The sequence below is a fragment of the Chlorocebus sabaeus genome, chromosome 16 (assembly GCF_047675955.1).
Source record: "Chlorocebus sabaeus isolate Y175 chromosome 16, mChlSab1.0.hap1, whole genome shotgun sequence".
Classification (NCBI taxonomy): Eukaryota; Metazoa; Chordata; class Mammalia; order Primates; family Cercopithecidae; genus Chlorocebus; species Chlorocebus sabaeus.
Window position 1 is genome coordinate 61,508,872 of NC_132919.1, and position 17,533 is coordinate 61,526,404.

The following is a 17,533-nucleotide window of genomic DNA, read 5'->3' on the forward strand; positions in this document are numbered from 1 at the left end:
AAGTCTGGCTTATCAATGTTTCCTTTCCTCCATGAGCTGCTCTATAGCGTTTCAATTAATTCCCCTTTTGCTCCAACAAAAGAGTGGGTCTTCTGTTGCTTGCACGCAAGGAAACCTGAGTGACACATTGCTGATGGGGGCATCCTTTCTTCTAAGCAGTCAGAAAGGGAAAGGGGAGGCTGTGAGCCAGCTTGTCTCTGCAAAGACTAGGGCACCTTGAGTGAAAAATAAATAGTCAGGTCAGGGGTGGCATAGAGGGAGGCCTCACGTTGAGCACAGCAGTGGTGAGGCCCTGGCTTGGGCTATGAGAAGCTGTCTGCTTCTGCAGGCAATACACCTAAGTATGAAACATTGTCTTTACTGCAAAATCAAGATCAGAAAACAGGTAACACATTAACCAAAATGCTCTCCTAGTTTGGTGTCCAGCCCCTCTTGCCAATATCCCCAAATGATGCTCTGCAGGCATGTCACCCCCCCAACACACAGAGAGAGAGAGAGGAGACAGTGGCATCATCCCGAAAGGGCAGTTGAGAAGGGCCTGAAATGAATTAGAAGGTAGAAGGTGGAGCAAAACAAAGGCCAACTTTTTTCTGCTAAATAGTATTTTTTTTTTTTTCCTGCTACTTGGTTTCATTAAAACAAAGCAAACAAAACAACAAACAAAAAATGACAGTGAAGGTTTCTAAAATGAACTTCTGGGAGGAATGGCTTCAGGAAATGACCTGTTGAGTCCTTTTCTCCCTCCTAACCCCTTCCTCAGAGGAAGACTTTAGTCCAGGAGTCAGCAAATGTACTCTGCAGAGCGCTAGATAGTAAATAAACATTTCAGCTTTGTGGGAGTCTTGTTCTGTCATCCAGGCTGGAGTGCAGTGGTGCGATCTTGGCTCACTGCAACCTCTGCCTCCCAGGTTCAAGCGATTCTCATGCCTCAGCCTCCCAAGTAGCTGGGATTACAGTCATGCACCACCACGCCTGACTAATTTCTGTATTTTTAGTAGAGATGGGGTTTCCCCATGTTGGTCAGGCTGGTCTCGAACTCCTGACCTCAGGTGATCCACCTGCCTTGGCCTCCCAAAGTGCTGGGACTATAGATGTGAGCCACTGTGCCTGTCCACAACTATATATTTTAACTCTGCCATTGTAGTGTAAGAGCAGCCATAGACAATACGTAAATGAGTGAACATGGATATGTTCCAATAAAACTTTATTCAGAAATAAAGTTTTTTACAAATACAGGAGGTAGGCCATATTGGGCCTCTGGGGTCTATACCGGGCCAAGACTAAAGTGCAAGCTACATCACCTGTCATGGCATGAGGAACGCTGGTGACCAGGACCCTCTGGTTCTGCATTCGGACCCCTGTCTCTGGGTTCTGCATGTCCTTCACGAGCGCTTCAATCTGTAAGACAGAAGGTGAAAAAGCCGACTGATGAGAACAGTTTTGAAAGTTGTGCAGGGCCATTTCCACTGCACTGAGAGGGGTCTCAAAACGCAAAGGCGGACCCCGGGGTTCCCCATCTGGTACAGGAGCCAGGTGGGCACTGAGTGACTCTAACGCAGCCAGGACTAAGGTGTGCTCCACAACCACAGATCCCATCCCTGGTGTGAAGACTCGCACATTCATCCTGACTGGGAGATTCTGGGGTGGCTTTTAAGGAAAGATGGAGCTTAACGAGAAAGGATTTTGCTGGGCCGGGCGCGGTGGCTCACGCCTATAATCCCAGCACTTTGGGAGGCCGAGGCGGGCGGATCACGAGGTCAGGAGATCGAGACCATCCTGGCTAACATGGTGAAACCCTGTCTCTATCAAAAAAGACAAAAAAATTAGCCAGACGTGGTGGCGGGCGCCTGTGGTCCCAGCTACTCTGGAGGCTGAGGCAGGAGAATGGCGTGAACCCAGGAGGCGGAGCTTGCAGTGAGCTGAGATCGCGCCACTGCACTCCAGCCTGGGCAACAAAGCAAGACTCTCTCTCAAAAAAAAAAAAAAAGAAAGGATTTTGCTGGACAGAAAGTGCTGGGCAAAGGCGTGGAAGGATGACAGCTCCCAGGGTTAGTGGAACAAAAAACAGCAGGAGTTGCGGCTGGAATAGCCAGTGGAGGCCAGATCACATGGACCTCAAAGCCACCCCTGCAGTGTGGATTTTGTTCCAGTGACTGTTCCTGGAGAGCATTTTGGAAACGTGGCCCATGACAGAGAGAAGAACATGAAGTAAGAAGTATGAAGAAGTTTGCAGAGGTAGAGAAAAGTGCAGTGACCTCTTCAAAGCTATTGCATACAGCCCAGGTAAGAAACAACAGTGACCAGGCACAGGGGCTCACGCCTGTAATCCCAAATTCTGGGAGGCAGAGGTGGGAGGATCGCTTGAGTCCAGGAGTTTCTGACCTGCCTGGGCAACATAGTGAGGTCTTGCCTCTACGAAAAACTTAAAAATTATCTGGGCATGGTGGTACATGCCTGTAGTTCCCAGCTACTTGGGAGACTGAGGCAGGAGGATCACTTGAGCCCAGGAGTTCCAGGCTACAGTGAGCTATGATCGCACCACTGCACTCAGCCTGGGTGACAGAGCGAGACCCTGTCTCTTTTTAAAAAAAGAAAAGAAATGACAGCGCTTCAACCCTTAACACTCCCACTCTTCGTACTCTCAGCAGAGCAGGCAGATGGATTTTCCATTATTTTAGAATATGTCACTCTTCTGCGTGGCTGTTCCACTGCAAGGGCCACTTGACACCGAGTAAATGATAAAGTTTCCCTACTGGTCTACATGTTCGGGACCTCCTTCCTCTCTGACCTCTTTCCTACCACTCCCCACCAGCTCCCTCTGATCCAGCCACACTGGCCACCTTCCTTCCCCCAGCCATACCAAGGACACTCCCAGCCAGCCTTGGGTGGGTCCCATGCTCTGGCTATTCCCTCTACCTGGGCCAGTCTTCCCAAGAGACCAATTTGGCTCCCTCCTCACCTTCTTCCCCTTCTGACGGTCTCAGGAGGCCCACCCTGACCATTCCTAAAGCTGCAACCCTGAACTCCACTCTTGGCATTCCTGACCCCCTGCTCCGTTTCTCAAGAGCATGCGTGTTCTTCAAACATACAAAATAATTGACCTAGTTATTACATTGTTGATGGTGCATCTCCCTTTGCTCCTGGAAAGTAAGCTCTTCCTGGGGGTCTTTGTCTGTTGTTGTTTGCTGCTGGATGTCAAGTGTCAGGAAGCGTGCCTGGCACATAGGTAGTACCCAGTAAGCAGGTGATGTGTGAATTAATAAATAAATGAGGCAGTGGTCAGGAAGATGGTGAGGAGGCATGACTTTCAGAGCCCTAGAAGAGCAAAAATAAACTGTATTTGCAAGTGACTGAGTGGTTCACTGAGGGTGACACGGAATAATGCCAAGGTTTGTAACTTATGCGACCAGAGTTACCAGTTACCAAACTAGAAAATGCAAAAGAAGAAGCCACTTCTGGAAGCAAAGGCATCTGCCTTGGCAGGTCGACGGCAAGTGGCTGCTGAGATTCCCACAACGTCTGGGAGGTGATTAGAAATGACTGCCCCAGGTTCAGAAGAGACAGGGTCAGAGACATGAATTAGAGCCATGAATGTCAGGGAGAGTTGAAGCTAAAGAGAATCAAGAAACCGTCTGAGGAAGCCTGAACTGCAGGAAGGCAGCCACAACGACAGTCCTGACTATCTTTAGAGTTTTTTTTTTTTCATTTTTATTACTAAAAATTATTTCCCACTTGAAAAAATTAAATGGAAATAATATCAACTGAAGGATTTATTTTTATTTTATTTTATTTTATTTTTTGAGGCAGGTCTCCCTCTGTCGCCCAGGCTGGAGTGCAGTGGCACGAACTTGGCTCACTGCAACTGTCACTTCCTGGGCTCAAGCAACTGTCCTGCCTCAGCCTCCCAAGTGGCTGGGATTACAGACACATGGCACCACGCCCGGCCAATTTTTTTATTTTTAGTAGAGACAGGGCTTCGCCATGTTGGCCAGGCTGGTCTTGAACTCCTGACCTCAAGTGATCCACCCACTTCAGCCTCCCAAAGCGCTGAGATTACAGGTGTGAGCCACCTCATCCAGCCTGAAGGATTTTTTTTTTAAAACAAACTGGATGTTTGACACTAGTCAACAAAGATGACTAGAGAAAACCCAGGTGTTTCTCTTGTTATTCGGTGTTTGCTACTGACCTTGACAAAGCTTCATGTGCAGAGGTTTCAAACTTCATGTTCCCCTAGAAAAGCCCTCACTAACGGGTAAGCTGTCTACTCCCCGTGTCCCAGATGTACTTGCCAATGGTCAGTTGGTCATTCGACACCCAGGCACAGTCATGATCGACTCTGGGAAACCAGAGAGAAGAAGCTGTGGTCCCTGAGCCCAAAGATCTCACTGACCAGCGCAAGCATATTCTAGGACAATGCAGAACGTGCAATGACAAGGGTGAGTCTATGGTGTCATGTGAACACAGCAGTGCCTAGGGCTGGGCAGGAGGGAAGGACTCCTCCTAGATTGATTTTTCTTTTTTTTTAGACTGAGTCTTGCTCTGTTGCTCAGGCTGGAGTACAGTGGCGCGATCTCAGCTCACTGCAATCTCCACCTCCTGAGTTCAAGCGATTCTCTTGCCTCAGCCTCTCGAGTAGCTGGGATTACAGGCGCCCACCACCATGCCCAGCTAATTTTTGTATTTTTAGTAGAAACAGGGTTTTACCATGTTGGCCAGGCTGGTCTCAAACTCCTGATCTCAAATGATCCACCCACTTCGGCCTCCCAAAGTACCGGGATTACAGGTATAAGCCACCACGCCCAGCCTCCTAGGTTGAATTTTACAAAGTTTAGCAAGTATTAGGAAGCAGAAAGAGAAAAGGAGCATGGGTGAGGGTGTTCCAGGTGGAAGGGCCACAGAAGCAGAAGCACAGAACGTGAACCAGCAGCGGGGAACAAAGCGCTTTCCTGCCTTCACCCAGCCCAGGGCTCTCTCCTGAGGTCTGGGCTGCTGCGTGCAGCTGGACATCCATGTGGAAGGCTGCTCTCACACCCAGTCTGTCCACATTCCCACCATTACCCGAAGTAAAACATTTCATTCATTTACCTGTTTCCCTCTCCCCTCCATTTAGCCACCTTGCTTACACCATCATTAGTCTCTTGGCATTGAATTAAACAACATCTCCCAACACTGGCTCATTAAAATTTACAAAATCCTTTTGTGATCTGAAGGTACTTGCTTGCGGTCCAAAGAAAAAGCACTCAGGCTCCGTGGGATTTCCCTTCTCTCTGTACTGTAGGATCTTGGGCAACTCACTTAACCTCTCTGAATCTCCTTTCTCTGCCATAACACGGGCACCATGATAGTATGTGGACTACTAAATGATTCTATAATACCTTAGAATTTAATTAATTTGTGGCTTTATAATCCCTTAGAATTTAATTATGTAAAATGCTCTATAAGGAGAGATATATGTTATGTATGCATAATGATATATGCTGTGTCAGGAGAGACATATGTTCATTGCTATGGTTAGAATTACTAATATTAGTAGCATTCATACTAATACATTTTGAAACTTTGCATGCAGGGTTGTATTTAGGTGCCCAGGAATAGAAACCCAGGTCAACAAAGCAAATAAGTATAGGTATTTATGGAGCATGTATTAAGAACCCTGCACTGCAAGGATACAAGGTAAAAGACTTATATCCAGTCTTCAGAGAGTTGAGCAGACAGTTACATGAAAATAAAAAGTTAACTAATATGAAAGCTAGGAGTCGGAATGCAGAGAAAGCTCAGTTCACATCTCTGCTCCAATTTAGAAGCTAGAGGCTTTAGGTAAATTGCTAAATTTCACTAAGACTCATTTATCTGTAAAACAGAGCTTACAATAGTATCAGGCCCGGTGTGATGGCTCATGCCTGTAATCTCAGCATTTGGGGTGGCCAAGGTGGGTGGATCACTTGAGGTCAGGAGTCCGAGACCAGCCTGGTCAACATGGTGAAACACCATATCTGACAAAAATACAAAAATTACCCAGGTGTGGTGGCAGGTGCCTGTAGTCCCAGCTACTTGGGAGGCTGAGGTGGGAGAATCCCTTGAACCCAGGAGGCAGAGGTTGCAGTGAGCCGAGATCACATCACTGCACTCCAGTCTGCACAACAGTGAGACCTTGTCTCAAAACAAAAACAAAAACAAAAAAACACCAAAACCATTCATCATAGGGATATTGTGAAGACTAAATGAGATTAAGCAAACAAAGTATTTCATATCATTCTGTGCACAAAGTATTTATGAAATAGCAATTGCAAGTCAGACATGGTGGCTCATGCCTATAATCCCAGCTACCCGGAGGGTTGAGGCAGGAAGATCACTTGAGCCCAGGAGTTCAAAACCAGCCTGGGAAACACAGGGAGCCCTTGTCCTCCTCCCCCTGACCACCCCCTCAAAAAATAGCAACTGCAGACTGGCTGAGATGATCATAAAAAGAGTGCAGAGAGGGCCAACAGAATCTCCACAGATGGTGAGGACCCAGCTTCACTCCAAGGGACGGGTGGTATAAGAAGGACTCAGGTTTCTTAATTCAGAAATGGAAAGACATTGAAATGGGAACCCTGAGCACTGTTGGTAGAAATGCAAAATGGTGCAGCTGCTGTGGAAAACAGTATGGAGGTTCATCAGAAAAATTAAAAATAGAACTACCACAGCATCCAACAATACCACTTCTGGGTATGTATCCAAAAGAATTGAAATCAGGCTCTGCAAAAGATACCTGCACCCCCATGTTCACTGCAGCACTATTCACGTTAGCCAAAATGTGGAAATAACCTAAGTGTCCACTATCAGATGAACAAAGAAAATGTGTTCTATGCATACAAAAGAACATTGTTTGGCTTTTGAAAAGAAGGAAATTCTGCAATATGCAAGCAAATGGATGAACCTGGGGTTAATTATGCTAAGTGAAATAGGTCAGTCACAGAAGGACAAATACCACACGATTCCACTTACATGAAGTACCTAGAATAGATGAATGCATAGATCAAATATCAGAATGGTGGTTGCCAGGGGTCAGGGAGAATGGAAAACGGGGAGTTGCTACTCAACAGACATAAAGAACTTTCAGTTAAATGAGATGAATACATTCTAGACATGTACTGTACAACATTGTACCTCAAGTCAACAATATTGTATTATGCACTTAGTTTTGAAAGGGTAGATCTCATGTTAAATGTTCTTACCGCAATAAAATAAAAAATTTTTAAAGAGAGGCCGGGCACAGTGGCTCACGCCTGTAATCCCTGCACCTTGAGGGTGAAGCAGACAGATCATTTGAGGGCGGGAGTTCGACACCAGCCTGGCCAACAAGGTGAAACCCCATCTCTACAAAAAAAACAAAAATTAGCCGGGTGTGATGGCACATGCCTGTAATCCCAGCTACTCAGGAGGCTGAGGCAGCAGAATCACTTGAACCCGGGAGGTGGAGGTTGCAGTGAGCTGAGATCACGCCACCGCACTCCAGCCTGGGTAACACAGTAAGACTCTGTCTCAAAAAAAAAAAAAAGTTTTTAAAAGAGAAAGAGAATGATACAGGTGCATTCAAGGTGACGGGTCATTCAAGGGAGTCCTGAAGTGGAAAAATGCTACCTGCCGCCTGTCACTCAGGCAGCCTGAAGCTGGAAGGCTCCCACCTTCCCAAGGAGCGTGGGACCATGTCCTAATTTGATGCTGAGGGGTGAGATTCCCTACTTCAATCTTTGTTGCTAAACCAGCATTTGCAGCTGAACCATGATTTCGAGAAATGGGCCAAGGGCAGGTACACAGCTGAGGCCACTCTGAGCACAGAGCCAGCCAGCATGCAGAACCCAGGCAGCTCCAGGGACTCCCAGTGCAAGACTGACTGTCAGCTTCCTCTGCACGGATACATTCTCGGCTCACAGAATTGTTTTGGAACAGAAAATACTTAATTTGACTTGACTCAGAGCCATAGTCCTTGGCCATCTGCAGTGTCGGGACTTGGCAGCATCTGAGGTCACTGGGTCAGCTGTAGGTCCAGCAGCAATGAGGGGAGCAAAGGGACAACCCCAGGAGGGTGTTTGCGGGGCGCTGGGAGGTAGAGCTGCTGCTCCTGGGAGTGGCCCAGGGAACGAAGGAGCCGACAGGTTGCGGGAGTGACTCCTTCTGGAGTTCTCCACTAACTGTGACCTCAGGTCTCCATGGTACCCAAGAAGTGCCTGATTTTCTTTTGTTTGTTTGTTTGTTTTTGAGACACAGTCTCACTCCATGGCCTAAGCTGGAGTGTAGTGGTGTGATCTTGGCTCACTGTAACCTCCACCTCCCAGGCTCAAGCGATTCTCATGCCTCAGCCTCCCAAGTAGCCAGGACTACAGGCACACATCCCACGCTAACTTTTTGTATTTTAGTAGAGACGAGGTTTCACCATGTTGCCCAGGCTGGTCTCAAACTCCTGACCTTAAGTGATCTGCCCGCCTCAGCCTCCCAAAGTGCTGAGATTACAGGTGTGAGCCACCATGCCTGGCCAAGATTTCCTTTTTTTTCTTTTTTTTTTTTTTTTTTGAGACAGAGTCTCGTTCTGTTGCCAAGCTGGAGTGCAGTGGCGGATCTTGGCTCACTACAACCTCCGCCTCCTGGGTTCAAGCGATTCTCCTGCCTCAGCCTCCCAAGTAGCTGGGACTACAGGTGTGCACCACCAAACCCAGCTAATTTTTGTACTTTTAGTAGAGACGGGGTTTCACCATGTTTGCCAGGATGGTCTCAATCTCTTGACCTCGTGATCCGCCCGCCTTGGTCTCCCAAAGTGCTGGGATTACAGGTGTGAGCCACCATGCCCAGCCAAGGTTTTCTAATATGAGGGCCCAAGACTCCTTTTTCCCACATTAGCTGCCGGATGAAAGGCTGCCTTCATTCAAAATGGTTTTTATTAGATGTAACAACAGCATGTTATAAAAACAGGGAGTCCATATATTGAAGAAGACATATAATCCCACTTTAAAAGTTAGAAACCTGAGTTTCTCCGATAGAAAGTTGGCAGATTTGATTCCTTGTCTTTGCATTTAAAAAAAATCGAGTTATAAAGAGTTTGAAAATAACCTTCAAAGGAGGAATAATGAGAGTTATTTTTAAAACACAATGAGGGGAGTCAGATTTCTTTCTAGCAGGTGTGTCACCCTTCACAGAAAGAAGGGCTGGGTGGGAGGAGGGAATGTCACGTGAACCTCAGGAACATTTTGAGGGAGTTTGGCCCATTGGGATCCCGATCCTTTCTCCTCAGACCTTTCCCCGTACAAATTCCTCTGAGGCGTCTCCTCAGTCACCCCAGGAAACCACAGAACTCTAGCTCTATGGGCTGAACTGCGTCCCCCTATAAATTCGTACATTGAAGTCCTAACCCCAGTACCTCAGAACGTGACTGCTTTTGGAGATAAAATCTTTAAAGAGGTGAAATGAGGCCAGGTGCAGTGGCTCACGCCTGTAATCCCAGCAATTTGGGAGGCTGAGATGGGTGGATCATTTGAGGTCAGGAGTTTGAGACCAGCCTGGCCAACACAGCAAAACCTCATCTCTATTAAAAATACAAATAAATAAATAAATAAATAAATAAATAAATAAATAAATAAAAGCCAGGAGTGGTGGCAGGCACCTACAATCCCAGCTACTCAGGAGCTGAGGCAGAAGAATCGCTTGAACCCGGCAGGCGGAGGTTGCAGTGAGCTGAGATCGAGCCACTGCACTCCAGCCTGATCACGGAACGAGACTCAGTCTCAAAAAAGTAAAAATGAGGCTGGGCATATGGCTCATGCCTGTAATCCCAGTACTTTGGGAGGCCGAGGCGGGCGGATCAAGAGGTCAGGAGTTCAACACCAGCCTGGCCAATATGGTGAAACCCCGTCTCTACTAAAAATACAAAAAAATTAGCCAGGCATGGTGGCGGGCACCTGTAGTCCCAGCTACTCGAGAGGCTGAGGCAGAAGAATCTCTTGAACCCGGGAGGCGGAGGTTGCGGTGAGCCAAGACCTTGCCGTTGCACTCCAGCCTGGGCAACAGAGCGAGATTCAGTCTCGATAAAAATAAAAAAAATAAAATAAAGCGGTGAAATGAGGTCATGGAGTGGACCCTAATCCCCTATGACCAGTGTCTTTATGAGAACAGATTAGGACACAGAGAGACACAGAGGGAAGATGATTCGAGGGCAGAGAGAAGACAGCCATCTGCGAGCCAAAGAGAGAAGCTTCAGGAGAAGCCAACTGTGCCACGCTTTGATCTCAGACTTCCAGCCTCCAGAACTGTCAGCAAAAAAGTATCTGTTGCTTAAGCCACTCAGTCTATGGTTCTTTGTGACAACAGTCCTACAAACTCATACAGACTCTGTGTCCTATATTCAATCAGAAACATCCCTTCCCCTGCACAGAGCGGGGAGAATTTGAACTGTTTCCCCAGTTCTCCAGGGAGTGAGATGCCCTTGCTATTCTGCTGCAAACTTCAGCAGACCTTGCACTCTCCTCCTTGTGTCCTCGGGGGCATCCTCACCCTCAAAGGCCAACACTCTCATTCCCAAACGCACTCTGCTTCCCAGCTCCTCCCAAGACAAAGCATCAGCCCCGCTTCGTTCCCAGGCAACATGTCAGTGTTGCACAACCAGGCCGCCGCGGGACCCTGTCTGACCCCGTGTTGGGGAGAAGGGTGTCAGGGTGTCAGCTGCACCTTTCCCCTCTCAGATGCCAACGTGCTGAGGCATGACAGTGGGCGTGCCAGGGAACCCCGACATCACAGAGGGATCGGGAATGAGGGCTTTGATGGATCTGACATCCCACCCACCACGCCCACACTGCTCCTCACATTAAGGAGCTGTCACTCACGGCAGAAGATCTCTGGGGCTGGAATTTTCCTTTAAGCTGGAGAAGGCACCCGGGGGAACAATAACAATCGGTACTTTTCTATACAGAGATGGGAAAAGTGACCCAGAACTGCAGAGTTGTTTTTCTAACAGAGGAGGATGTGTTCCTGCTAATAAGCCTGGCCACACAGAGTCCAGCCACCCTCCCGCTGTCTCGCCCAATGTCTCCCAGACGCTCAGACACGAGCACTATGCCCTAACCAGTGCTTCGTAGTCTTTCACCAAAATCTGCTCTTCCCACCCTGGTCAAAAGCCTGGGAATTGTTCCAGGCAACCCCAGCCAAGATGTGGCCAACTTCTGTTGAATGGGCTTTTTTATCCCTTTTTTTTTTTCAGGCTGGAGTGCAGCGGCACGATCATAGCTCACTGTGGCCTCAAACTCCTGGGCACAAGTGATCCTCCCACTTTAGCGTCCCATAGCTAAGACTACAGGCAAGTGCCACCCTGCCCAGCTAATTTTTCTTTTCTTTTCTTTTTTTTTTTTTTTTTTTTTTGAGACAGGTTCTGGCTCTGTCACCCAGGCTGGAGTGCAGTGGTACAATCCCAGCTCACTGCAACCTCTGCCTCCTGGGTTCAGGTGATTCTCATACCTCAGCCTCCCAAGGAGCTGGGACTAGAGATGCCTGCCAGCACGCCCAGCTCATTTGTGTGTGTGTGTGTTTGTATTTTTGGTAGACACAGGGTTTCACCATGTTGCCCAGGCTAGTCTCAAATACCTAGGCTCAAGTGATCCACCCACCTTGGCCTCCCAAAGTGCAGGGATAAAGGCGTGAGCCATGGCTCCTGGCCCCCAGCTATTTTTTTAATTTTTTTGTAGAGATGGGTCTTGGTATGTTGCCCAGTCTGACTGCTTTTGTTTTCAACACATCTCTTACCTGCCCACTCAATCCTGCCTCCGTGGAACTTCTTCTAACCCGTCTCCCGAACTATCAGGTTCTGCCTTTCAGCTGTGGCATCTGTCTCCAGCCTCCGGGGTGCTCCTTCGCTCAGGGCTCTCAACCGTGGCCCCATCGACGCTTGGAGCTGGATCATTCTTTGGGGGTTGGTGGGGGCGGCTGTCCTGAGTGTTGTAGGATGTTTAGCAGCATCCATGTCCTCCACCTACTAGATGCCAGGAGCACCCCCAGGTATGACAACCTAAAATGTATTTAGACATTGCCAAATGTCCCTGGGGGCTTTCATCCTGACTGCACATTCAAACCACCTGGAAAACTTTTCAAAAAGGGCAATGGTTAAGCCTGGCATGATGGCAGGCACCTGTAAGTGAAATTACTCAGGAGGCCAAGGTGAGAGGATCCCCTGAGCCCAGGAGTTTTAGTCCGGCCTGGGCAATATAGTGAAACCCCACCTCTAAAAAAAGAAATTGTTTAAAAAAAAGAAAACCAGGCCAGGCATGGTGGCTTACACCTGCAATCCCAGCACTTTAGGAGGCCAGAGCAGGTGGATCACCTGAGGCCAGGAGTTTGAGACCAGCCTGACCAACACGGTGAACGTGTTGTACAGACGGGGGTCTCTACTGAAAACACAAAAATTAGCCAGGCGTGGTGGCAGGTCCCTGTAGTCCCAGCTACTTCGGAGGCTGAGGCAGGAGAATCACTTGAACCCTGGAGGCAGAGGTTACAGTGAGCCGAGATCTCACCACTGCTCTCTAGCCTAAGCAACAGAGACAGACTCAAGTCTCAAAAAAAAAAGAAAAAAAAAAAAAGAAGGAAGAAAACCAGTGGCATAAAAAGACCAATGCTTAAGCCTCACTTCCAGGCCAAGTAAATCAGAAACTCAAAGTACGGTGAGTTGATATTAACGTTTTTTAAAGTGCAGTCCAGGTTGAGAATTACTCATTCCCTCTCACCAGAATCATCTTTCCAGCTTATAAACCAACTCATCTTATTCATCCCTGATTTTCAAACGTCAAACAGCTTCTCATTAAACACAGAAGTCATTAAACTCTGTAGCATGACCTAGGAAGCCCTCCAGTTCTGGGCTTTTCTTTTTGTTCGTTTGGTTTTTTGTGTTTGTTTTGTTTTGTTTGTTTGTTTTGAGACTGAGTCTCGCTCTGTCACCCAGGCTGCAGTGCAGTGGCACAATCTCAGCTCACTGCAGCCTCTGACTCCTGGGTTCAAGCGATTCTCCTGCCTCAGCCTCCTGAGTAGCTGGGAATACAGGCACATGCCACCACGCCCAGCTAATTTTTGTATTTTTAGTAGAGACAGGGTTTTACCACGTTAGCCAGGCTGGTCTTGAACTCCTGACCTAGTGATCAGCCTGCCTCGGCCTCCCAAAGTACTGGGATTACAGGCGTGTGCCACCGCACAGGCAGTTCTGGGGAGTTCTTACCTACCAACCTTCCCCTCCATCAATGCCAAGCTCACTTCCTGCACACTTGGAGCCAGCTCTCCCGACCCCCAGGCAATCTCCCAAACCACCCTGCTACTTTACATGTCCATGTTTTGTATTGCCTAAAATGTCACTCATTTCCGCAACCTCCTGGCCAAAAACTACTGACTTCTTATCGTTCGACTCCATTGCAAGCCCCCTTGTGAAATCTGTCCTGATCCCCCGTGACCCCAGATAGAACTGACCACCCCCTGCTTGGTGTTACATGTATCCTCTAACAATGTCTGTCACAGCCTATGGAACAATTCTTGTCTCCTTGTTTACACATCTGTCTTTCCCCACTAGACTCTAAGCTCCTTGGTGCTCCCAGGACCTGGCACAGCATCTAGCCCATAAGTGCCCAATTATGTGTCTGTATTGAATGAAAGAACATTACAAGCAAGAGATACCAAACTCTGCCTGAATATCCTCAATATTTCTGCTTCTGCATTCCTTTCTCAGGCAAAAAGAGCTGCCAGAAGCCACATAGGAAAACAAAGCTGTCTACCAGAAGGCTTCCCCAAGAAAGTCCATCCCATGGTGAATCCCAAGGGCGGTGGTGGTACTGGCTCGGAGGGTGATCTGGTAATTGCAAAGGGGAATGGGCCATCCCCAGAACAAGAGTCCACGGGTGCTGGAACCACAGGAGGCCACCTAGCTGCGTTCATCTGTCCACTGTGTGCCATCAGCTAATTCCCCAGCAAAGCCTCTGCCTCTTTCTACCACATCTTAAACGAGCCCAGCCATCAGAGGTGGGCAGCAGCATGGCTGGTGGGCATGCTGACCCATGGTTACATTGAGACTGAGATGGAGGCACGGGTGTGAGAACCTCAGGAATCGCACAAGGGCCTTTCTGACCAGCATGGCTCTCCCTGGCCCCATGACAGCTGTCATTTCTCAAGAGGCTGGAGCTGCAGGGGCACAGAGGATCCTGAGTGAACTCTCTTAGTTCATTGAGAAGGCATCCCATCCATTCCTCTGGCTCACACCGGTGGCCTTACACTAGTGGCTTTTTTTTTTTTTTTTTTTTTTTTTTGGACAGAATCTCTCTGTCACCCAGGCTGGAGTGTAGTGGCATGAACTCGTGAACTCAAGTTACTGCAACTTCCACCACCCGGGTTCAAGCGATTCTCCTGCCTCAGCCTCCCAAGTAGCTGGGATTATAGGTGCCCACCACCACGCCCTGCTAATTTTTATATTTTTAGTAGTCACAGGGTTTTGCCATGTTGGCCAGGCTGACCTCGGCCTCCCAAACTGCTGGGATTATAGACATGACCCCCTGCATCTGGCCCACCAGGGGTCTTCTTAATTTGCAAATCTGCCATATCACTTGCCCATTCCCATTTCTGTAGTGGCTCTGTACGAGATAAAACCAAACCTTTCAAAGGTCTTGAAGGCCCATATGCACCTGCTACCTCCGCCTTCCTTTCCAGCTTCCCACTCCCCTTGCACTTCAAAATCCATCCATTACAGAACATGGCCCCACCCCGCTAGCTTTCGCACGCCTCTGTGCCTGCACTGGTCCCTCTGCCTGACACATCTTTCCCTTTCTGCCTGGAAACCCCTGTGTATCCTTCAGGTCTCAGCTCTGTGTCCCTAAGCACATTGCGCCGGGCTTTCCCGCAGCCTCCACACTCTGCCTTACATCATGGGAAAGCTCCTGGCATTGCATCACCACTTGTGACGGACAACGACCACTCCTGTATTTCTTCCTGGTTTCACCATCTAGTGCTGCGTGACTGGCAAGCCGCTTAGCCCCTCTGAGCCCCCGCTTTCTTCTTTGTGAAATGGTGACCGTAACCTCCAGCTTATGAAATAGATGAGATAATACACATAACGCTCCTCCCCACCCCATCATGGGCACAGCATACTTCATCACACGCACAGAACGAGTGGTGAGTGACAGCTGCACCCAGGTCCACACTTGTTAATTCCAGGCCCTTCTCCAGAAAGCTGGACATAGAATGCAGCTGGGTCTTCATTAAGGATCGCCTGGCACAGGCTCTTGAGGCCTGTTCTGCAGAACTTTATTCTGTCCCCTGCTCCAAGGAGCTCTGTGACATGACCAATACATACACAGATATACAGGATAATAGACAGGGCCCTTACCAGCACAAGGTCTAGGGAAAGAGAAATGCTGGAGGTGCGGCAGGGTCTGTAGGGCACAGAGAAGGGAGCTGTCCTGCCCAGGGGCATTAGGAGAACCAGCCTTCACGGACGAGGGGTAGCTGAGCTGGGCATGGGAAGAGAAGTGGAGCTTGGCAAGCGAGAGGGGGAGAAAGGACTTTCCCAGCAGACGGACCCTGAGGCATGAAAGGGCACAGGTTCCTAAAAAGGAAAGAAGTCTTTGAGGCAGGAGCCCAGGGGTGCCTGTAGCTGCTTTGTTGTTTCCCAGAGGGCAGGTGTGGAAGGCAGGCAGGCAGGAGGCAAAGCCAGGAAGATGGTGGGAGCGGGATCCTGGGTAGCCAGGGTGCTCAGGGGAAGGTTGGACTTTATCCTGGGAATGTGGGAAGCCAGTGGAGGGTTTCAAGTCAAGGAGGTCACCATTGATTTGGGGGAAAAAAACTGTGTGTAGGAAAGATGTCATGGAGGAGGGGAGGCGGGGTGGAAGAGGGGGAGCTGGGATGCAGGAGGGGAGGTTAGGGTAGAGGAGGGGTAAGTTAGGATGGAGGAGGAGAAGGCTGGGGAGGAGGAGGACAATGGGGTAGAGGAAGGGGAAGACAGGGTGGAGGAAGAGGAACTGGGGTGGAGAAGGGAAAGGTGGGTGGAGGGGGGAGAGCTGGGGTGGAGGAGGGGGAGCTGAAATGTAGGAGGGAGAGGTTAGGGTGGAGGAAGGGAGACTGGGGTGGAGGAGGAAGAGTTTGGGTGGAAGAGGGGAGGCTAGGGTGGAGGAGGGGATGCTGGGGTGGAGGAGGGGATGCTGGGGTGGAGGAGGGGATGCTGGGGTGGAGGATGGGGAGTTTGGGTGGAGGAGGGGAGGCTAGGGTGGAGGAGGGGATGCTGGGGTGGAGGATGGGGAGTTTGGGTGGAGGAGAGGATGCTGGGGTGGAGGAGGGGATGCTGGGGTGGAGGATGGGGAGTTTGGGTGGAGGAGGGGATGCTGGGGTGGAGGAGGGGATGCTGGGGTGGAGGATGGGGAGTTTGGGTGGAGGAGGGGAGGCTAGGGTGGAGGAGGGGATGTTGGGGTGGAGGAGGGGATGCTGGGGTGGAGGAGGGGAGGCTGGGGTGGAGGAGGGGATGCTGGGGTGGAGGATGGGGAGTTTGGGTGGAGGAGAGGGAGTTAGGGTGGAGGAGGGGATGCTGGGGTGGAGGATGGGGAATTTAGGTGGAGGAGGGGAGCCTAGGGTGGAGGAGAGGGAGTTTGGGTGGAGGAGGGGAGGCTAGGGTGGAGGAGGGGAGGCTGGGGTGGAGGAGGGGATGCTGGGGTGGAGGAGAGGGAGTTTGGGTGGAGGAGGGGAGGCTAGGGTGGAGGAGGGGATGCTGGGGTGGAGGAGAGGGAGTTTGGGTGGAGGAGGGGAGGCTAGGGTGGAGGAGGGGATGCTGGGGTGGAGGAGAGGGAGTTTGGGTGGAGAAGAGGGAGTTTGGGTGGAGGAGGGGAGGCGAGGGTGGAGGAGGGGAGGCTGGGGTGGAGGAGAGGGAGTTTGGGTGGAGGAGGGGAGGCTAGGGTGGAAGAGAGGATGCTGGGGTGGAGGACGGGTGGCTGGGGAGGAGGAGGGCAGCCTGGGGTGGAGGAGAGACTAGAGACCAAGACACCAGTTAGAAGACCAAGGTAAAGAGAGGAGAATCTACTAGAGAAGAGTCGTGATGGAAAAGAATGCCAGAGATTCAATAAACAAATTGAATATCTCCAGACAATTACTCTCTGAGCCTCCAAGCCAGAGCTGTCCTGCCTGGGAGGAGGCAGTCCTAGGGTAAATCCTGGAAGATGATGTGTGGCTTTGAGATAGCCAACTTAGGCAGTTTCTTCTGCTTTTAGTAACTGGTATCTGCAATACAGGCTCTCAGGGTTCTTTCTGAGGGAAACAACATCCAGCCTGTCTGCTTTATGGATGATACCCACACCTCTACTACCCAGGAGATGAGCACAAGCATCTTGAAGGACCAGATGCAACCAACTGTCCCGGGGTCCCCAGAACTGTCCCAGTTTTAGCATTGAAAGTCCTGGGCAAATCAGGACAGTGGTCACTGACTATACCAATTTGCTGAGCTCCAGGGGCTCAGGGAGAGCCCAGCTCGTCACAAAACATTCAACTAATTCTACTTAACAAG

The 17,533-nt window shown here is 49.6% G+C and overlaps 1 protein-coding gene across 4 annotated transcripts in view; it reads right to left on the minus strand.

Moving 5' to 3' along the window:
• RGS9 (regulator of G protein signaling 9) overlaps positions 1 to 17,533 on the minus strand; it is a 94,553-nt gene that overhangs the window by 71,649 nt on the left and 5,371 nt on the right. For 3 of the 4 annotated variants that reach the window (XM_008012065.3, XM_008012064.3, XM_008012063.3), the window contains exon 2: positions 1,302 to 1,398. In XM_008012065.3, the coding sequence (XP_008010256.1) occupies positions 1,302 to 1,377 (76 nt within the window). In that variant the 5' untranslated portion in view covers positions 1,378 to 1,398. Of the gene's footprint in view, positions 1 to 1,301; positions 1,399 to 11,766; positions 12,029 to 17,533 lie in introns of those variants that run through there. The other variant, XM_037993632.2, reaches the window with a different exon arrangement.